The sequence below is a fragment of the Syngnathus floridae genome, chromosome 3 (assembly GCF_059516105.1).
Source record: "Syngnathus floridae isolate MCC-2025c chromosome 3, RoL_Sflo_1.0, whole genome shotgun sequence".
NCBI classification, from domain to species: Eukaryota; Metazoa; Chordata; class Actinopteri; order Syngnathiformes; family Syngnathidae; genus Syngnathus; species Syngnathus floridae.
In genome coordinates, this window is record NC_142415.1 from 17,503,115 (window position 1) to 17,524,200 (window position 21,086).

Here is a 21,086-nt window from a genome sequence, read left to right on the forward strand (position 1 = left end):
AATTTCCTCGACAAGAGGTCAAAAGGGATAAGCGATAAGCTTTTGCCATGGATGGCTGTATCTTTTGTTGCCATCAGAATGTGGCCTCTATTAGATTTGTGTCTCCAAGGCAGGAAATAGGCCTTAATTTTTTTTTCTTTTGTGGATAAAAGGGGATGGAATGAAGGTGGTAGAAGGGTTTACGAACATGCTGTTTACAAATTGCAGGAGATCCTCATTGGTGGTGTGTATGGGCGAGGTGGCAGGAAGTGTATGGCCTATGGCCATTAGAACATGAAGTGTTCCTAAGTTGCTATTACGTCCTCAAGCCAATGAGTTGCCAAGAATAGCAATGTTATCTCGAATCGCAAACAACACATGGAGTACATATGATTATAAGTGTAGTGAAAACAAGTAGCTACTTGAGTGCTATTTTGGAAACATTGGCATGGATTTTACGTCTGGATTTTAAATCAACATACTTGATGAAAGCACAAAAAGTGTTTTGGTAATTCAAATATTTTTTCTATAAATGTCATTTTTTCCATGTATTTTTGTTGTTCAAAGGAATTATATATTTTATTGTTGTTATTAAACTTTAAATGTGTATTTTATTTATTATATACGGTCTGGTCTAGTCTATTATCGTATTGCATCGTATCATATCGTGTTCTGCGGTTACCATAAAAGTTTTTCCTTAATGGTAAAATCCACTGCGCTTGAGTTTTGCTGACACGGCAAACCAGCAAAAGGCAACACAATGAGAGGGATGAGTTCCTGAAAATTGGATCAATCGGATGGAACAAGCGGTCACAATGGAGAAGGATGTTAAAGAACGACCCTGCTTTGGCCCAATCACATTAGGCTGCCAATTAGGACTGGCTGCACATCGACTTCGATCAGCTTAACACATTTGGCTAACGTTGAAGCTGTTTTGACCTTTGTGAAGCCAAACGGCGACATCAAGAAAATGATTGATGGTTGATTGGATATGCATTCTGGTTTTATTTTTCATGACCAATTTAGAATATTTTTCTCCCTGTGAACAATCACGACTTTATATTATACGTCTTCAGTGAATTTTACGACAAAGATGAGGTGCATCAATTAAAGAATAAATCTGCAGGAGTTGAGACTGTAAGCCTTATCATGGTAGGAAAAGGTCAGTTTGATGAAAGCCCACACAAAAGTGCAGTGGACTGAAAAAAGGGAGGCATAGCACAGTCATCCGTTACGAAAGGCCCAGTCAGCAACAGAACAAAACATCATGGCAAGTTCCTGTTGCCGGGAATGAGGTGACTGGACCTTTTATTAAGTATATAAAAACAACCTAAAATGGCAGTCAAGTGAGTGTAGAAGAAATACTTTATTATGATCGTGTGACTATGTCTTCATAGATATTTGCAACTCACGTTCAACAGGACATCATAGGATATTTTTATTATTATTATTATTATACACACTATTTTTGTAAACATAGTCCAGGAGAGTCCATATTCCATAGTCCAGGATTACGCTGAAGAATAGTTTGGATTTTTTTTTTTTAATATTAGCTACACATCAAACACACATGATATGACATTTAGGACATTTGAAATACTTTACATTCACATTTTGTTATAAACCATTTTGATTAATACAAGATTAGATATAACAAAAGAATATATCTTTATATTTTATGTATTCCACATATAATTGGATTTTTATACATATATTTTTTTTTACTCTGTGGCTTCATTTTTTTCATAAAGTCAGCTTTGAAAAAAATAAATTAAAATAATGAAACAAGCAGATTAAATTTCATCATGGCACTTGTATGGCAGTTAAAAGAACAAATTGAAACGATCCATCTTACTAATAACAGGGTCTTCAAACTACGGATCGGGGGTTCAAAATGGGCATTTTTTGGGTGGAATTTGGATACTTTTTCAAAGTTATTTTTTTAATCACAAAGTTTTTGATTCATGGTGACTAATGACGATGAACAGTACAGTAGTGTTACGGTTATACTTGATCTGACAATTTATGCGTATTTCGGTACGGTAACGTCTGTTTGGTGGTTAACCCTGCTTGACGGAAACTTAAAAAGCCCAACATACATTCGCCTCTCTCTTGTACAGCCTCACAGGCGTGGGACAACACACAAAAACATTACAAGTACAAATATGTGTTGGAGCCTCAATGAAAAATCAATAATTATGTTACAAGAATCAAGTCAGTATTGCAAGAATACATTTTTTTGCTAATCATGAAGTTTTGGGGGGGTAAAAGGGCTAACTAGAATGAAATGTTATATATATTTATTAATGAGAATATTATTCCATTTCTGGAGAATACAATGGAATTTTGTTTAGAATAAAATGTCCCAGGAAAGGGAAAAAAATGGGAAATTAAAATTATAATTTGGGAATAATCAAGAAATATTTTTCCTCATGTCCTTCACCTTGCAATCTTTTATCATAGACAAATTGTATTCTTGTAGCATAAATATATATATTTTTTATTTTCAGAGAGGCCTTAAGACTCCTTCATTGAAAACATTTTTAAGCAGTTATCACCATTTATTAATTTATTCTGCTAAGTTTTCACCTTTTTTTTTTTTACTCTTTGGAGTTCCGCATGTAGATACATATATGTATACATGTATATCAAACCGCTCCCAAAAAGCACAAACAATAGTTTCCTACTCGATTAAGGCACAGATAAGCCCCCCCGCCACAAAAAAAATGCAAATATGGTAACTTAAATAAGAACAACAATAACATTCATGAGGCCGAAAAAGGCAACAAAAAGCGTGTCGTCTGTCAACTTTTGGTTTTGATTCAGTGTCTTGCAGGAGATACGTAACAGTCAAGATTCCTGAAGTTGGTTCGAATGATACTAAACATTGTCTACAAGTACGTGTTTAATGACGTGAAACAACTTTTGGAGTACTTTCATATTAAGTGCTTGACAAAAAAAAAAAACTAGCTGGGTAACAAGAGTGATACAACTGGGTTTAAAAAAAAGGCCCCTCTTGTCTTGCGATGGCGAGAATCCACGAATGATTCTCAGGGTATTCATCAAATGGCCAACCAGTGCCTGAGCTGGAAAACGGAAAAAAAAAGAAAAAGTTGGGGATGTTTGCGGGAGAATTCCAAACAATGGCAGATATTTCCAGGCAAAACAACTACTTACTTTAAACTGCCGTATGTTTCCCTCTGCTACCAAGTGATGTTCGTGTTCGGGAGTGATGCAATAGGCTATTTTCTGCAAAACAATCACAATGTATACAGTGAAATCTTTTGGAATTAAAGTGGCTGCTCAAGCTGTCAGCATCACGGAAAATGTTATTGTGTCACTAAAATTTCATTTACCTCTAATATTAAAAGGAAGAAAATACAGTATGCTAAATTACATTTATATTCTCCATCATTTCTTATGTAGAAATTGTATTTGAAATCCAATAAAAGTGAGGTCTAAACAGACTTCTGAAGATTATTTTACTGGCTCAAAAGGAATGCAATCAATCCTTCTCGTGCAACATTTGTGCTGGGATCTTCAAACATTTTCATTATCACGAATGGTGGATGCATTTAAAAGCTGATTGGTGGGTTGATAGGGAGAGGAAATGACACCTCAGAGAAGCAGAGAAGCAACGTTTTCAGTGCAGAATGCCAACAGGAAGTGCCAGTGAGGATGCCGGCCACATTTACGGCAGTGTGACGCTGACACAAAACGGATGAAAACAACTTTCCGGTACTTTGATGATTGCCATCGTCAATTTTTGAAGGCTTCAATCCGAAAGCGAACAAAAATTATTTTGGACGTATTTTTCAACGGGGAACATCCCTAGCAGCTTCAAAGTGTAGGCGCAAGAGCAATTATGCTTGCTTCCGTTATGTAACATCTTTTGTAAACGTGTTTTATCACTATCTAAACATCACACTAATTGCCCCCTTATGTGTTTATGACTATTTACCAGGGTGAAATGAGTTTCACTGACCTCTCTGAAGGTTCCTGGCACACTCCAAAACTTGTACACAGCGTAGATGGGTACACACAGCATGGAGGACATGGCCACACCCCATCCCAACACGTTGGACCAATGGGGGAAGACATAATCGTCATACTTGAGGCCTGATGAGGTCACCGTGCTGGCGATGACTACAAACTGCAGAGGGAAGGACGAGAATTTGTCAAGTGTTGTCACCAGTGGAATATATGACTACATTTTTCAAATCCTGCCATGCTGAGCTTTGATAACACCCTAAGTCGAATTAAATTCCATATGGGCTGCCATATTGACTGCCATATGGCTGTTAATCATAGACCGGGAGCTAATTCTTGGCGTTAGTTGACAATCACAAGTGCATATTTCAAGAGAAAAGGCATTAAAATGAAGACAAAGGTTGGCACATTCTGTATTTACTGATTTAAGTAACTTAGTAATTGAAGCTAAAAAGATGGCAGTCATGCTAGCTGCCACAGTTGCGGTGGAGCGCTACCGGTGGTGGAGCGCTACCGGCCAACTCCAAAGTAAAAGTCCAGAGTAAACACAACAAACATACCAATAAGCAAAAATAAAATAATATTGGCTATACAGTTATTAAAAAGTACAGTGTACCGAGTAAAGCATGCTTCAAGTAGCTGAGTTCATATGATCCTTTTTCTCAGTGCTTCAATAATCGTGTCCACTTGTTGCAAAGAGCTTTTCTCTTCTACCGCGTTTTTCCAGTAGTTTGGACCTTTGAAGGTCGAGGGGGATAAATGAGTTATGAACGCGCTGGAGCTGCACTGTGTCTGCCAGAGGCAAGTTGGCTCGGGGACAGAGGTGGGGGGTGTAATACTGTTGGGTGTTTACCTGGGCATTGTCAAGGTGTTAAGTGCATTAGACAGAAGGCCGGCCAGAGCTGTCCTGGTGTGTACATTAGTGTCGGCTGTGGTTTGCTTCCCATGACGTTCTTCATATACAACAGCGTGAATTGGAAAAGCATTGAATCACTGAAGAATGTACCAAACCATCTACCCAAGGTCTTCAAGGGGATAGCGGTACATAGTAATACGCAAATCTTCGCCGTATGTTAGCTAAAGTAAACGCGCACTATAGCATTAGCTTAAATGGCGTCGGGGCTAAATAGTCTTTGGCCTAAATAAATGGAGTATGTTCCCAATTCTCGGGGGGGATTTGTTTGAACCCTTTTTCTTCGTCTCTCCAAGGAAGAGTTAGGGGAAGGGGGAAGATACATTTTTAGGGTTAAGAGGAAGGAATTGGATAGTGACAGCCATCTGTCGACCTGCTTCTGATTGGGACAATTACTACTTTCTTGAGTGAGTTTTGGCAGGTTACGTTTGGGACGGCTGAAAAACAGTTTTCAGTTAAAGTAGTGGCTTATAGTACGGAAATTGCGGTACATTCAATATTTATAATAACAGGAATGTTATTTCTTTGGATTCACAATAGAGTGCTGAGTTTTGATTCAGACTTTGATGGAAACATTTTGATTTACCTTCATAGCAATTCTTGCTATCTATTTTGGATGTATAACTTGCTCATGGCTGGCTTTGCGAGAACTTTTCTTTGATGGAAAAGACATTCTTCTAAAACTGCCCCGGAGGGAATAAATACTTAGGAGATACAATATCCGGTGATATTCTTTTGATATGATGAACAACACAACACAAAGAAAAACTAAACACCAGATTGGTTTATTTTGGTGTGGGGTTGTGACTTTTAGAGTCCAATCGGTGCCAGGAAAAGTTTTCGTGAAGTACAAAGACGATGGGTGGCAGTTGGGGGGACAAAAAAACAAAATATTGAAGTTATCATAGCATTCATTTCTAGACAAAGTGTTGTTTTACTGAAGGAGGCAACATGGTGTGATCTTCACTTTTTAATGTGCTACAATGCTTTCATTATTGTCTATAAATCATCCGACAACAAGAGAAGAATTTACACGTCATCTTCTTGAGAGTCAAGTGACTCTCTGGGCACCAACAAATGAAACAGTAGTTAAATAGTTCTCATAATTCCTACAGTCATCCACTTTATATAGCACTTGTCCTCACTAGGCTGGAGCCATATTTTGGTTGATTCCACATATCTTGAAAAGTATTCCTCTCAGTGTTTTGCCCTGTTTCCACCCCAAAATGGAAAATTTTGAGGCTACTAGCTAACACAGGAAAGTTCAGTTTCTCTCCTCGCTGCTCATTACAATATTGTTTCAATATTACAGTAATGATAAGAATCGCAGTGAGCCATCTCAACTATAGCTATAAAATCAATTAAATTTGAAAATTTTGGGTTGGGTTTCAAAATGATAAATGACCAGATCTCACTGAAACTGAACGAGTTCTCTTACCAATAGAAAAGCAGGGCTGACAAACTTCCAGCACAGTCTCCAGTAAAGTCCCGGCTTGAAGCCCATCATCCGCTCAATATCTTCGCTGAAGCGGTCCACGCCTGAAAGAAGATGATACTTTTTTTTCCTAGCCAACTTCTGTGCTCCCAGCAGGCAACCCTCAAAGCCACCCAGATGTGATCTAAGCTGACGTGATGGAATTGGCACATGCTTGCTAATAATCAAGTCCTTATAAAATATTCTTGTTATGATTTTACTTGGCTTTACCGCCCATCTCCTACTTCTAGATTTGAACATCTCACCTTGTAATCATCATGGCCATGAAAAATATGAAAATCTATAACCTGTGGAACTCTATTTGGAAATAATATTTTTGGATATTGTCAAACTAAACAACTGAGATATTTTGGTTTCACAACAGTATACACCCTGTTATGACTGGAGATGTGTCATGTGGCTGTGTGTTCGGAATTAATTTTATTTGGAAAGCCCTCCCTATTTGTCCATTTTTAAAACTCGTTCAAAGTCCAATTTTTATCCTTTGGTTTTTATTATTATTTAAGTGTTATTTTATTAACACTTAATACATGATTTGTGGTTTAATTGACTGTTTTCACTGTCTTTTACGTTTTCCCATTATTATATGTAAAGTGCTTTGTTACAGCTCAAGCTGTTGTTGAATGTGCACCATAAATAAAATTGTGTTATATTGTACAGGAAAAGCTTACAAGAACATCTGAGATTTGTTTGGTTTAGAAAATTTGATGGGGTTTTTTTTGTGACAACTGTGTGCTGGGTCCCTTTTAACACGAGTTGGAACATGATTGGTTAATTTGGAACACAGCCAAATCATCTTTTATAATTTATGTACACTTATGCAATCACATCTCAGTTGTTTTGCTTATGTTTGACTTCTTGAATTTTTTCCCACAAATGAGTAGACGTAATTTTCATATCATAAAACTCTGACATTTGAATGGGTGTGTGTTGACTTCATAGCCACTGGGTACGGTTTATTATTTCACACTTTATGTCTGGTATTTTGACTTGCATTCTTTCATCTACTTAGAAGATAGAAGAACTGAAAATAAATAAATAACTGAAATCTACTGTTACATCTGCATCAAAATCGACAATTTCCAAACCCAATTAAAGAACATAGATTTGCAATCAGGCAATGGAAAATGGCAATTTCCTTTCTAATTTCCATTAAGGACCCCCATTAAATCTTTTGTTGTGTATTGCCGGGCCACACCTGAAGGGTCACGCAAAGGTGAACAATTCAATATAAAAAAGCTGATTATAGCTAATTGGAAAAAAAGCAAGAGTAGCAAATTTAAAACGGCTGATTGGATTAGATCATTATCTAATTATAGAATTAATACAAATTGACCTGTAATATTTCTGACATCATTCACAGCAGTTCTTGACAACCCGCATCAAATCATCGCAATCAAATCTATTCATTTACAGGTAAACACAATTTGTGCAGCTCTTGAATGTCACCTTTCATTATGAGGATAAAACACTTTGTTGTTATTTCCATCGGCACTCACGGTCGGAATTTCCGCCCGTTTTAATTAACAAGACAGATGACGCGGTGAGGTCGTTCTTAAAGCGGGGCGATAATACAATTCCATACCGTAAAACCACGACACGCCGATGGCCTCGATCAGCACAGCGAAGAGAATGGATGTCCCGGCGGCGTACTTATCCAAAAGAGTCAGCACGTAGATTCCCCCCTAAAGGGATAAAGAATATATATTTAGTTTTTTTCTTTAAAGATCAAATTATTCACTAGCGAGTCCTCAGTGGTGCTTGTCAGGAGTTGTTTTAGTGAGTGGGGACTTTGACTTGTGCTGTATCTTACTTTCCAAATCTCATGTGAATGAAGAAGCAGGAAGAAGATATCAGCTTACTTTTCTAATCATTTGACTGATTTATTTAACAGAAGCCAAACAATTAATTTTGTTACCATTGGAAGGCTTACAGAAGTTGGTGGGGGGGGGGAATGGGAAAGCTGATCTTGCATCCTGAATGCCTTTTTCATTAAACACTAACCGGTTCGTCAGAGTTCTTCTTTTGATCGCTCCCTTGAAGGAGCTCCTTTGACGTTTCTAGGTCTCATGAGATATGCCGAGTTTTTTTTCAAGTCGCCATGACAAGTTTGTTTTTCCGTGTTTTGATACGTGGCTGAAGCCAGCAGATTTTCATGGATAATCAATAACAAATGGGTGGATGTTGATATATTAATCTTAATTTAAGAAAAGAAAATCATTTTGGCTGCTCTCAGAATATTAACAGGCATTGATACTATTCATTTCCTCAATTTCGGGTTTCCATCTAGGTTTCAAAATAGGGTTAGAGCTTCAAGTTTGGGCAAAAAAAAATATTATTATTAATATTATACATTTTATTATCACTTTAGGAATCTCAAAGTGCTAAAAGAAATTCAAAAATCAAAGATGAGGTATGGTTTCATATTCGGGTTCTGAATTGAAACATTGTTAGGTTCCACTGAAAGCAACAGCAACAATACATTTTGTTATCAAAGCAGGATGAGCATTTGTTCATTTAGGTGACGATGAACCTTGTGATACTCACGTTAGTGACGCAAAGCAGCGCAAACAGGAAAGTGCAAAAGACCGTGGCGAAGGTGAACAGCTTCCTGTGCCTTTTGAGGATCTTGTGGTCATCTGCCAGGCCCGTGATGACGGCCTCCATGCCACCCATCTGATGAATAAAACATGCAGCGCTTTATACTTTGACCTGAACTTAATGCAGGCGAAGGGTCGGGACAAAAAAACAGATACTGGGTCAGTTTTTATTTAGGTTGCCGGTTGTCCCGAGCAAAAAAAAATAAAGAAAACAACAAACAGTTCATTTTAGCTTTTTTAGCATTAAATCTAATATAGGAGTTGCATGCATGCTTTTTATTATTATATTAGCTAAACTAGCTAAACTATGCATGCTTTTATTATTATATTAGCTAAACTAGCTAAAACTGAATCAACAGTGTACCTAATTTTTTTCTTAACTGTCTCCAGACATTGGAAATCCATTTCACACCATTCTTTCAAATATTAAAGATTATTTGACAGACTAATTAATTATTATGCCCATCCTTAATGCGCTTGACATTTTGAGATCAAAAAACAAACAAGACATCCCACCAACTTTGACATTTAAATGAAGTGCTGGAATGATGCATGAATTATCAAAAGTGTTTCCACAGCTGCTTTGGGTTAGTTTTATCAGTCATTTCATAGTAAACAAGATATGCTTCCTTCCAGATAGCCTTTAATACACATAACTGAGATACAGATTTACAGGGCTGCAACAATGATTCTTATAACTGGTTAATTTGTTCACATCACATCCATTTTGAGTTCTCGGTCGGGACTCACCGAACTGTCGATGCCGAGAGTCAGCAGCATGATGAAGAACACAATAGCCCAAAACGTTGACCCCGGGAGAGTAGAAATGGCCTCTGGGTAGATGATGAACACCAATCCTGCACCTGTTTGTGCACAAGTGTTAAAACACGATGCATAGACTAAGGCGCATCCCCTCTGATAATCCAGCTTGATGCATTTATTCACCCTCGGTCGCCACGTCTTCTATTTTCACCCCGTGTTTGTACGCCATGTAGCCCAACACAGAGAAAATAGCAAACCCTGAGAAGAAACTGGTGACGCAGTTGACAGTGCTGGTCAACAGAGCATCCCTGGAGAGACAAAACATCCATAAATATTATTGTAAATAAAGTCCAAACAATGTCAATCTGTTTTAACCTTTCTACTTTGAAAGTGCCTTTCATTCCAATGGCTAGGTGTCTCTAATCAAGCGTTCCATCCGTTTATTTTGGAAAAATTATATCTTCATAAACAGTTTTGACCCGCAGCTGGGAACACAGATTGGTTCCAAGAGCAATGTTGGCTACAATGCTGACACACCCATCAAACGGAGGTTTAAAAATGTAAAAAATGTCAATTTATCAAAAAGAGGTCTCCCCTGAAATCCCCTCCTTACACTATGTGCAAGGCAAAATAAAAAACACGCAAGGGGGGGGGGGGTCGCTCATTTGCATAAAACAAGCTCAAAACCATGATTTCAACCAGAGTGTTAAAGAATGAATTGTTTAATAATTCGTCTATTCTGAAATTGTGATTTAGGGTGAGAGGCCGGTCGCCTGTCAATCGCAGCACGCATTTGACAAACAACTATTGGCACGTCTATTCACACCTTTGGGTAATTTAAGAGTCATCAAGCCAATCTAAAATGAATTTTTTGGCATGTGGGATGAAGTACAGGCAGAACATAAAAACATCTGACAGGCTGACCTGAGACCAGATTCAAATCCAGAATCTCTCGCCTGTGAGGCAGTTGTGCTTCCCGCTATTGTGCTTACCTGTAACAGTTATTGTCAAATTTGTTGTAGCTAGCAAAGGCAATGAGCACCCCGAATCCTGCGCCGAGGGAGTAAAATATCTGAGTGGCTGCATCGATCCACACCTAGTAGAAAAATAAAACAATACAATTTAAATAAATAACACATTCCAAAAAAAAAAAAAAACACACCGAAAATAAGCCTCAAAAGTATTTCAAATTTTTCCGGTGAAAAGACAATCTATTTAAAATTTGAACCAATGAAATTTGGGCGACAAAACAAAAAGTATTTTTCTGCTTACAAAGATTCATGTGGTAATGAATTTCACTGTCCCACAAGTCAATTTAATTTTTCCAAGAAAATTCTTTTTTTTTCTCTAGTCAGCCCAGCGAGCGAGAGATTTTATCTTCAGTATTTAATTGGAGATTTCGCTTTTATTATCCCCGAGGTCTTGATTCAGGACCAAACAACTTTGATTAAGTCAGACGGAAAAAAGTCTCTACAGACTGTACTCAACAAATAGGATTACATATGAAAATACGATCAGATCTTGTGTGCAAAAAAACAAAACAATTACGCAATAAATTCTCTGTAGAGACATTTTAATGGTTTTCTACGTTTGTGTTTTAGACCGCCTGTAAATATTGCACCATGATAAATGAATATGTTTACCAGTAGCATAAGCAAAACGTGACATATGATGGAAAATGTACTTTTTGTTTGTTTGCATAGCTTAGCCGTTTCTCTGGACTACCAGCTCGCCGATCAAGGGTAAAATCAAACCACAAGTAAATCTTTTATCTGCCTAATTTGGATAATGTGTCTTTGAATGAGCTGTCTGAATGTCTGGCCCCACTGTTAAGTAACTTTGGGTTTACCGGTAGTTAGACAGTGTATGCTGGCTGGCTTGATGTTTGTCACTATTGGTCAAAATATTTGTCATTAAGGTTGAGAACATGTCAAATCTGGCCTTTTTTAAAACTGTCCCACCAAGCATTTATGTTATCAAGACTGCTGAGATTGTTGTTGCATTAAGTACTTTTTTTTCCAATTGCATTTAGTATTTTTAAATTCCTTTTCAATACATATGTTAAATAATAGTTTTATTAATTAGATTTCTATTCATTTTGATAAGAATCTTAAAAAAAAAAAAATCTTAATCCAATTTGCCTGTGCCACCAATACAGATTTCAGATGCGTCTTTTTTTGCTGACCTCCAGATTGTTGAGCCTCTTAAAGTCGATGTGCAGGTAGGCCCGAATGCCATCCATGGAGCCCGGTAAGGTTACTCCTCGAATGAGAAGCACAAACAGGACCACGTAGGGCATGGTTGCCGTGATGTACACCACCTGAAGGAAAACCAGGAAACATTTTAAATTGGAACGGTAAAACTAAAGTGAAGTGGGCTCGAATACCTTCCCTGAGGACTTGACACCTTTCCATAGGCTGAAGTAGAGAATGAAAACCACCACCACCAGGCACAATGACAACTCCCAGCGAGGGAGGCCCAGATCCTCGATGCCTCTGCTCTCGTGGAGATGCAGCACGCCGCGTCTGGATTGAGATGTTTCACAAGACGCCTTAAGTGGCAACAAATTGCCTCAGACACAATCCAAATCATTGTAAAATTCTTTCCAGAAGGAAGCTATCAAAATCATCTCCGGCTTCTTTCCCTTAAGTGCAAACTCCAGATTTCCTTCTTGGAAAGATTGAAACCATGCACATATGGAGCGTTATAGATTTAGTCAACTATATGTGGATGATATACTGTCTGTCAAGATACATTTTTTTTTTGAATACGTGACAAGTATTTAACGACCACACAATATGCCTCTTAACTCATGATAAATATGAAATACTATGAAACATGGTCTTGAGCGCACAATGGCAGATACTTGGAATATATTTCAGGTATAATCTGTTTTATCCATGAAATAAATGTCTTGGCCCATTATAAGACTTTTAGCTGGAAATATAGCCGATTACACAGTGGGAAAAATGGGGAGATGGAATTTAGCTCCATTTTTTTATATACTAATATATAAGACACCAACTGTTGTAGAAGTATTTAAATGAAAGTTATTTTTCACTGCAATGTACTGAATGTATCATTATTAAATGCCGTTTGTGCCAGGAGTCATAACTCTTACGATAACATATATCTTCTAACGCTACTCGTACATCCGAAGATGTTCAGACTTGGAAAAAGACTCTGAAATCAATCAATAAAGATCTCGACCGCAGTTGACACGATCGCTCTCTGTTGACATCTTTGCTTGTTTTCAAGAGGAGGGAGTCAAATTGTAGTGGAAATCTCCTCCCCTCTTTATCTCTGAAGGACAAATACCTCAAAGTATATTAAGGATTTGATAACTCCCCCAAAATAGTCTTATCATGACGGGATAACACCGGTTTCTAACCCCGACAGACAGAAACGCTCAAGATGAAGACAGAACAGAAACTCGGGTGCCAAAGATGGCCCGTCGAGATGTACTGTTTTTGACCTAAATATATTTTCTTCTGTTTGTTTCCCGTCCTCTAGATTTAATTGAGTCAGCATGTGATGCGGTCCTGATAATCGGCGAAGCCCAACACAACAACCGAGCCGAGTACAAACAAGCAGAACAACATCCAGGCGGACTTTGAGTCCACTTTTATGTGGCCTTATCAGAGAGCTGATTATATATTCAAAGGGTTTTTTTGTGTGTGTGGGGGGGGAAGAGGACTTCTGGGAGCCAGATAGCCACTGGAGGATACAGACTCATTTGGAATGATAAATGCGCAGCCTACGCTCTGACCTGGACGCAGTGTGTCGGTGTTGCAATGCCCCAAGGCCTCCTTGTCCAGCAGATAGCGTTGATAGCGTGCGGCTTGTAAACGCTCGCTGGTAACATCAATTCAAGTCCCTTTGGCCCAGTTACTCTAAGCACATTTTCTCTTATCATCACACAGTGATCCGGTTCTGCTGCTGCGCTCGCTTCTCAATGATGCCATTGAGTCGGTTGTATGCTGCCTTGTCTTTTGCGGTGATTACAGAACAACGGAACAAGAACGGAGTCTTCAAACGAAACGTTGGAGGGAGTTAAGGGAAAACAGAAATGAGATGTTCTATCTAATTTAACCGAGATTAATCAATCTGATGATGGCTTTGTTGTTGCCATAAGTTTTTTTGGGGGGAGAAAATAACAACTCCTGTCTTTCATAATCAGGTCAACCTCATTTGGATGACCATCTGGGTTTCATTATCAACCCAAGACAAGTGAAAATGATGACCTCTCCAGAAGGTTATTCATAAACTATCTCAGTGATATTAATATCGAGTCATTTCAGGCCAAGGCTGAAACGAATGACTTGAGAAAAAAAAAGCTCGAGGCAAACAGAAGGAAGGAAGTTGTATTACAAAATGTCTTGATAAAATTGATGATAGCAACGCGTCCAGGCTGTAAAGTAGCAAAGCAGTCCCGAAATATGATGCACCCCTCTGCCATACTTCACAGTTGGCGCTGTGCTTTGCTTTCGCCACACTTAGATTTTGTTTTTTCTTTCCAAATGACACAACTTTGTTTTCATTTATCCACAGAATATTTTTCCGCTAGCGCTATAGAAAATTTCGACGCTTGGTTGCAAATTTCAGATATACATTGTGTCCTCTGATGACATCCATTCTTGTTTAATGTTTGACTTATTATTATAGATTTATCCACAGAGATGTTCTGATGTGCCAAGCTTTTTTGTAAGTCTTTAGCTGACTCTGTCTTGTTTATTTTTTTACTTTGTTGGGCAATCTATGCTGCGCTATTTACAGGACGACAACTTATGCGGCATGTTACGGTGCTGAACCTTTTATCTATAAGTTTACATTAAACTTTTTCTCTTCAGAATTTTTAATTTTCCTTTCATTACGACTTTTTTTGCCAATAATTGTTTTGCCATTGCATCCCGAGTATCACGATATCTAAAGTTATGTAAACATATAAGTCAGAGTCGGAGTTTTACAAGAGAACACAAATCAATTTGAGATGACACTTATTCAATTGACAGCACCATAAAATGGTGACCTCATGAAAGAAGACTGAATTCCTCCCTGCAAACGCTTGTCAAAGAACAAGCTTGATCCAAAGAATGATTTTAGTTTCCTCAAAATAGCACAACATTAAAAAGTTACTCACTCGTAGTATTCTGCTGCCGGAGTGATCTTATACTTGGCATACGAGGTACCGTTGCCCAAGACCGAGCTGTTGATGGCCTTGGGGTCGGTGCAATTGGGGCTGTTCCAAGGGTTGTCGCATTTGAGCCACGGCAGCTCACGGGTCATGGAGGAAAACAGGTAGTGGAGTGACCAGGCGATGATTACGTTGTAGTAGAAGCCCACGTAAAGGGCGATGATGATCACGGTGTACCCTACACCTGTGGAGCAAGGCAAGTTCATTGGATTGGTCCAAGTGTAGTTAGTTCCTTGACTTTATTTTTAGGACTAGCAAAAGTCTGGCACGAGGTACGGTCTAATCTGTGCAGGAGTAGGCTAGATTTTGTTTTGGTATTTACACAGACACACGCAGCTTAGTCCGGTTTGCGTCATCATCACATAGCCAAACTGCCAATAGAAGCTGCTTGTCTCATTTTTTGTAAAATTGTTGAAAAGATGACGTAAAGAGAGATCACAGCTCTTGGGGTACTTTATAACTCATACGGTTTACATCATCAAGCATGTTTGGTGTTATTCACACCACATTGTTTCCTGAAATATGGTATAAATATGAAACAGTATTTAAAAAAAAAAAAGTCTAAATGTTGCGTGAAAGAATTAAATAAAAAAATAAAACAGGACTGCAAATAGATCCAAACAAGACTCAGAGTAATTGAAGCGTTAGGCAACTTTGTGTTAAGTTCCACATCCCGTGTGTATTTAGGATGAGGCCGTACCTGCAGATGCTCCTCATCTAAACATAGTGACTTTCCTGACGTCCGCGACTAGACATGAAGGCAAAAACACGGTGGGCTGGTTGTCACGGTTCTGATAATAACAGGAACTGAAAATAAGCAGCAGTCCCGGTCAATCCGCTGTTTGGCGTTAAGGTCAAAACACATGGCTGGAAATGAACACTGGTCTCAGTCGCGGCATTTACATGTTTTTGCCATTTGTCACAAAGGAACCTTTTAAAAATGGGGAGTCATATTTTGTTATACTCCATCAACAAGGAGCCTGCTACGTATAAAAATAAATAAAACCTGACAAACATAAATGTATCGCTTTACTTTTTTTTTCCCCCATTTGGAGCAGAAGCTTTCGTCTTTGTCAAGAGTTAAAAACAAAATGGTACAGTCTTGTTTTCTTCATGAACCAGGAAGTAACCTGATTTACAAAATGATGGTCAAAAAAATGCTTTGTAAAATTTTCACATTAGTTAATTATTCAAAATTTTAATTTTTGCATCACAATGGAACCTTATATTTTTATCAAAGTGAAAAATATGGTACAGCCCAGTTTGGCTCTCTGTTTATGTTCTCATGAGTGCAAATCTAGTTTACTCTCATTTTCTTTCTAAACTTTTGTATCATTATTATTGTCCATCTCTTTGAAAAACAAAAGTCAAAGTAAATAACAGGATGATTATGAGTGAGCACAGTGTGCAAATTCTAGTTCACCTTTAAAGATGGGGCAGATCTTCCACACGGTGGCCGCCCCCTCCCTTGTGTACTGGCCCAAAGCCAGTTCCATGTAGAACAATGGCATCCCCGCGATGACCAAGAAAAGAATGTAGGGGATCAAAAAAGCTCCTGAAAAAAGAAAAACAGAAATAATTGCATTGGGGGGGAAAAAAAGACAATCAAGTGAGCATAGCACCCTGTGGATGTGTGACATAACGATGTGGAAATGTCACAGTGATTTGGTGGACAATAGAATTAAGGAAATAACGGAACAAGGCCATTCGTGATAATTAGAGGCAACAGGTTGATGATAGAATGACCTGGATGTGCTTGTATGTTGGAGAGGTGACCATCTTGACATTCTGGGAACGTAAACATGCGTGCGTGCAAGCAGGAAAGGCACAACGTGGCACAACGAGGAAATGATCTCCAGTAATTGGATTTTCCCTCACGTTGCAAACGACACATTATGTAGAGTAATAAATAGCTTTTTGCCGCGGGCTAATATGATTGACAGTCCGGTGGCGGAGCTGAGTACTCTTGGGGGCCACACACACATCATGCTGCTCCCACCCTACCCGATGCAAAGTTGTCAATGTTGAGTCGAGGTAGAAAGAGAAGCACGATGTGTCATTAATGATGAACTTTTAATGGCTCACCCAGCAGCTTTAAGGCTCACTTTTTAACACGGCAATGACTACCTGCAATTAAATCAATAGCTGTCTGTCAGTCTAGCTACTGTAGGTCCCATTGGTACACGCATTCGAGTCAATATCGATCCGTCGTTCTGTCTGTCTGCTTGTCTGTCCTTCCTCCGTCCATCCTTCCAATTGTTTCTAAACTCCGTCTGCCCGTCTATCTTGTTCGTTCATCCATTTTTCTGGCAATCTGTCTGCAATATTTCTACCTGTCTACCCATCCGTCATCTGTCTGTCCAATTGTTATCTATCTATCTATCTATCTATCTATCTATCTATCTATCTATCTATCTATCTATCTATCTATCTATCTATCTATCTATCTATCTATCTATCTATCTATCTATCTATCTATCCATCCATCCATCCATCCATCCATCCATCCATCCATCCACCTAGTAGCTATCTATCTAGCTATCGATCGATCAACCAGGTCTGTCCATAAAATAATCCTTATTTTTGTCCTCCTTTTATGAGAAATCATTTGCGTGATCAGTATTCTTAACATGAATATTAATTATTGCTAATATCATTGATTAATAACGTCATTAAAAGAACAGTAGCTCACCACATTACAAATTCGACTGACTTGGTGAGCTATTTTTAGAACAGGCCTTCAGGCTACTTAAGTGGTCCTGGGGGTCACAGCCTGTTGCCCATGGAGACCATGTTGGTGACCCCTAACCTATGTCAATCTGTCCACTTATTTACCACCCATCCATACATCAGTCTGTCTGTCCGTACATCAATCTGTCAAATCAAACCTCTTTATGTCAATTTTTTTCCCTTCCTGTTTGCCTTTAAGGACTAAAAGGCGCTCTCTGTCCATTCACCTTTCCTCCATCTATAGGTCTACTTGTCTGTCTGGCAATCCCAATGATTCGAAATTTTTTAAACAGTCCAAGTTGTTTTTTGTCTAGAAGAAAAAAATACACCATCATGTATCTGCACCAAACCACCATGTACGGCAACTTTTATTTTTATAGGCAAAGTTTTTGCTTTTAGTAAAAGAGATTGTGATACAAGAAAACAGTGAAGCTGTAAAGCCGTCAATCTCGCTCCCGCAGGACGGAGAAACAAATCCTCTTCAGAATTTGAAGCCAACAAAAACAAAGCTTGGTGTTCAACAGGAGGCACATGTCGATGGTTAAAGATATTTTAAGACATAATGGCCTGAATAAAACACACGCTCAATCCTTCGAGGTGCTTCTCTCGTTCCACTATTTGTTGAGTGAACTATTTTTGTATGGCAAGCATAAACTTACAGCATGTACGTTATCGTGAAGTGTATATTGCTTGTACGGATTCCTCTTTCCGTCTCACTGCTCATCAATGCCTGAAATGTGAAAATCAACAAGCTGATTGTGAATATTCACCACCCACATGAGGATTTGTGTCATGGCTATCACGGAAACATGGCGGGACAACAAGTCTGGTGAGGTGGGACCCCCCTCAGCTTCTCTTCCTACATTCACTTAGAAGACCCGTGGGGGGCGGGGTCTGTTTGCTCATCCGGAACAAGTGGTGTCTACACTGGGAGTGGAGGTGACTGAAATGCTGTGCGACTCCCTTCAGCCTGCCCAAAGAGTTCCCTCGGATATTGTTCACTACTAAGCACTCAACACCTTTGCAAAAACAGACTAGCGAGAAAGACTAAAAGCATTGTATGGAATGATACACACAACCCGGCATGTTATTTGAAACTCTTGTCGTCCCCCCCTGACCAAGAACAGATCCAAATTTTCTTTTGTACCGCAAGCCATGAAAGGATGTTTTTTGTTTCCTACGTTATATCTATTATTGTTATCCATGGATTTTCAATTTGAGTGTTTTAGAGGGGAAAAAAAAGAAAATTGTTCAGCACATTATTATTGTATTAAGACAAATTACAGTTATGCATCACTAAATGGAATCATTAGTTTTAAATGACTGAACTTGAGTCAAAGTACATTTGGCAAAACATACTGAAGCACATACTTGATAAAGATGATAAATTATTGTCACTTACATTCCTGAACATCATTATTAGTTTTAACACACAAACCGAAAGAGTACGTATGAAAGTCAAACACCCAGTCATGTCTCTATTTGATGACAGGTGCCCTAAGAATTTTTAATTCACTGTGCATGCAAACTCATCATTTGGAAATTAATTTCTCCACCAGATCAGCCCATGGTGCACTATTTATCAATTGCATGAATGGAAAGAGTAGGTACTCACCCCCTCCGTTTTTGTAGCATAGGTAAGGGAATCTCCAAACATTCGCCAAGTCGACCGCGAAGCCAATGACCGAGAGCAGAAAGTCAATTTTCTTGCCCCACAACTCCCGCTCCTCCCCGGTGTTGGACCCTGGCAGCCCCGGGGATTGACTGGGCGCTGGAGCGATTGACGAGCTGGTGTACTGCACGCCGTTCTGGTCCTTGAGCAACAAGAGCTCGACCTCCTTTTTTTCCACGTTGCATTGTTTGAGCGGGGCGACAGACGAGAGCTTGTTCTCGGGCACAACCTGGATGTTCATCTTTGGAGGGGTGCGCTCTCACGGTCCACTCGGCGCGGTGTGCGGACGGTGTGCGAGCGGGCGGGTGCTCTCCACGGGGAAAAAAGCCGGCGACACCTTCGCGTACATGGGCTGCGAAGGGCAAAGGAGGTGGGGTAAGGTTAAGTCACCGTGCGTAAAAGTTGCGCCATTACGCACGGAGAAAAATACACTTTGCGAGTCTTGTCATTTATAGCTTCTCCTACATACTTTTACAAGACACAAATGAATCAATATTCGATAAAGAACTTCTTAATTGCACCAAAACAAGCTACTCAATTCATAAAATCACCCAGAAAAATGTCTCGTAAAGTTTTTGGGGTAAGCCAATAAAAGGTTCGGTCGGCGTAAAAGCACGTACGTACTTGGTAACTTAAGTACAAGTCTCCATGACCCGGTGTCGGTCTGCTCTGGATGCGTCTGAAGGGAGCTGGCCCATCCTGAAGAAACTTTTAAGACTCGCCTTCATCCAACCAGAGACGCTAATAAAAAAAAAGGCTGTTTTTTTTTTTTTTTTTAACCGGGTTTCCCATCCACGTGATGTACCATAATTGGCCACTTTGTCTCCACTTTCAACTGGATGCGCTTTTTCTTGTGTTTATTTATTTTGTTGTTGCGCATGAAGAGCTCAAGTTCTCATGAATGCATCATGTGCATTCTGTCAACTCTTTACATTTATTTAGGATAATAAAAGGCCAATAGAAACGAGTCTTTCCCGCTGCACCATCACCCCCTGTCACCTGCACCCAACCTAAAAAGTCAAAACAATTATTATTTTAAATCATGCGAATATTAATTGGATTCTGAACATTTCTATTTACCTTGGCCAGTCCAGGTTTCCACTCCTTGGATTCCAATCATGACCCCCAGTGTTGACAGGGGGGGGCAAATGTCGGCATAGCCCCCCCCCCCCCCCTCCACACACACACACACACACACACCGCCTCCCTCGCGCAACCCCAAGGCCCCTCATTACTGCCCCCTACAGTGTAGGCTTTTCATGCCATTAATACAGTATATAATTTAATCAAAAAGTAAATCAATTTATTTCGGCACGAATAGTGATTAAAGATAACCCAACAAAAAGAAAAACGGTTGGTCATTTATTTTATATAGTGCTTGCTTGAGAAACCAAAAGCAGGGCGGCAGGAATGCAGATTGTACTGAACCAAGATATTTATTTAAAAAAAAAAAAAAAAGAACAGACAGTTTAAATGAAAGTTTTTTTCACGATTAATCAAGCATAAAAAATAAATATCCATTTATTTGCTAACCGATTACCTGTTGATCAATCGATTAATCGTTGCCATTCTACTCGTCACAAACTTCCACAGATGCTTCCAACTTTGGTTCTAGACAAAATCTTAAAATATTACAACTAAGTTTTGGTAAGGATACAAACACAAATACAGCCTTCGCAAAACATTTGTTTGTATCAGAGTGTTTAGTTTGAGTTGTCATTTAGCATTACACAAATTCTAACTCCAATTTT

The 21,086-nt window shown here is 39.0% G+C and overlaps 1 protein-coding gene across 1 annotated transcript; it reads right to left on the reverse strand.

The window, feature by feature from the left end:
* Positions 1 to 1,326: 1,326 nt before the first annotated feature.
* On the reverse strand, positions 1,327 to 20,107 carry slc6a2 (solute carrier family 6 member 2). Its single transcript, XM_088371523.1, has 15 exons — positions 19,960 to 20,107; positions 19,279 to 19,687; positions 16,357 to 16,488; positions 14,880 to 15,117; positions 12,126 to 12,264; positions 11,925 to 12,059; positions 10,732 to 10,835; positions 9,923 to 10,047; positions 9,728 to 9,840; positions 8,925 to 9,053; positions 7,963 to 8,062; positions 6,321 to 6,421; positions 3,965 to 4,132; positions 3,157 to 3,228; positions 1,327 to 3,065 (listed from the first exon to the last, which is right to left on the reverse strand). The coding sequence occupies exons 2-15, from the start codon at positions 19,574 to 19,576 to the stop codon at positions 3,042 to 3,044; spliced, it is 1,878 nt and encodes a 625-aa protein (XP_088227649.1). The 5' UTR covers positions 19,577 to 19,687; positions 19,960 to 20,107; the 3' UTR covers positions 1,327 to 3,041.
* Between the last annotated feature and the right edge of the window lie 979 nt (positions 20,108 to 21,086).

Coding starts and splice junctions, on each gene's coding strand:
- slc6a2 (XM_088371523.1), bottom strand. CDS start 19,576: ATGAACATCCAGGTTGTGCCCGAGAACAAGCTCTCGTCTGTCGCCCCG. Junction 16,489..19,278: donor ATGCTACAAAAACGGAGGGG/GTGAGTACCTAC, acceptor TTCTTTTTTCAG/GAGCTTTTTTGATCCCCTAC. Junction 3,229..3,964: donor TGCCAGGAACCTTCAGAGAG/GTCAGTGAAACT, acceptor ATTGTTTTGCAG/AAAATAGCCTATTGCATCAC.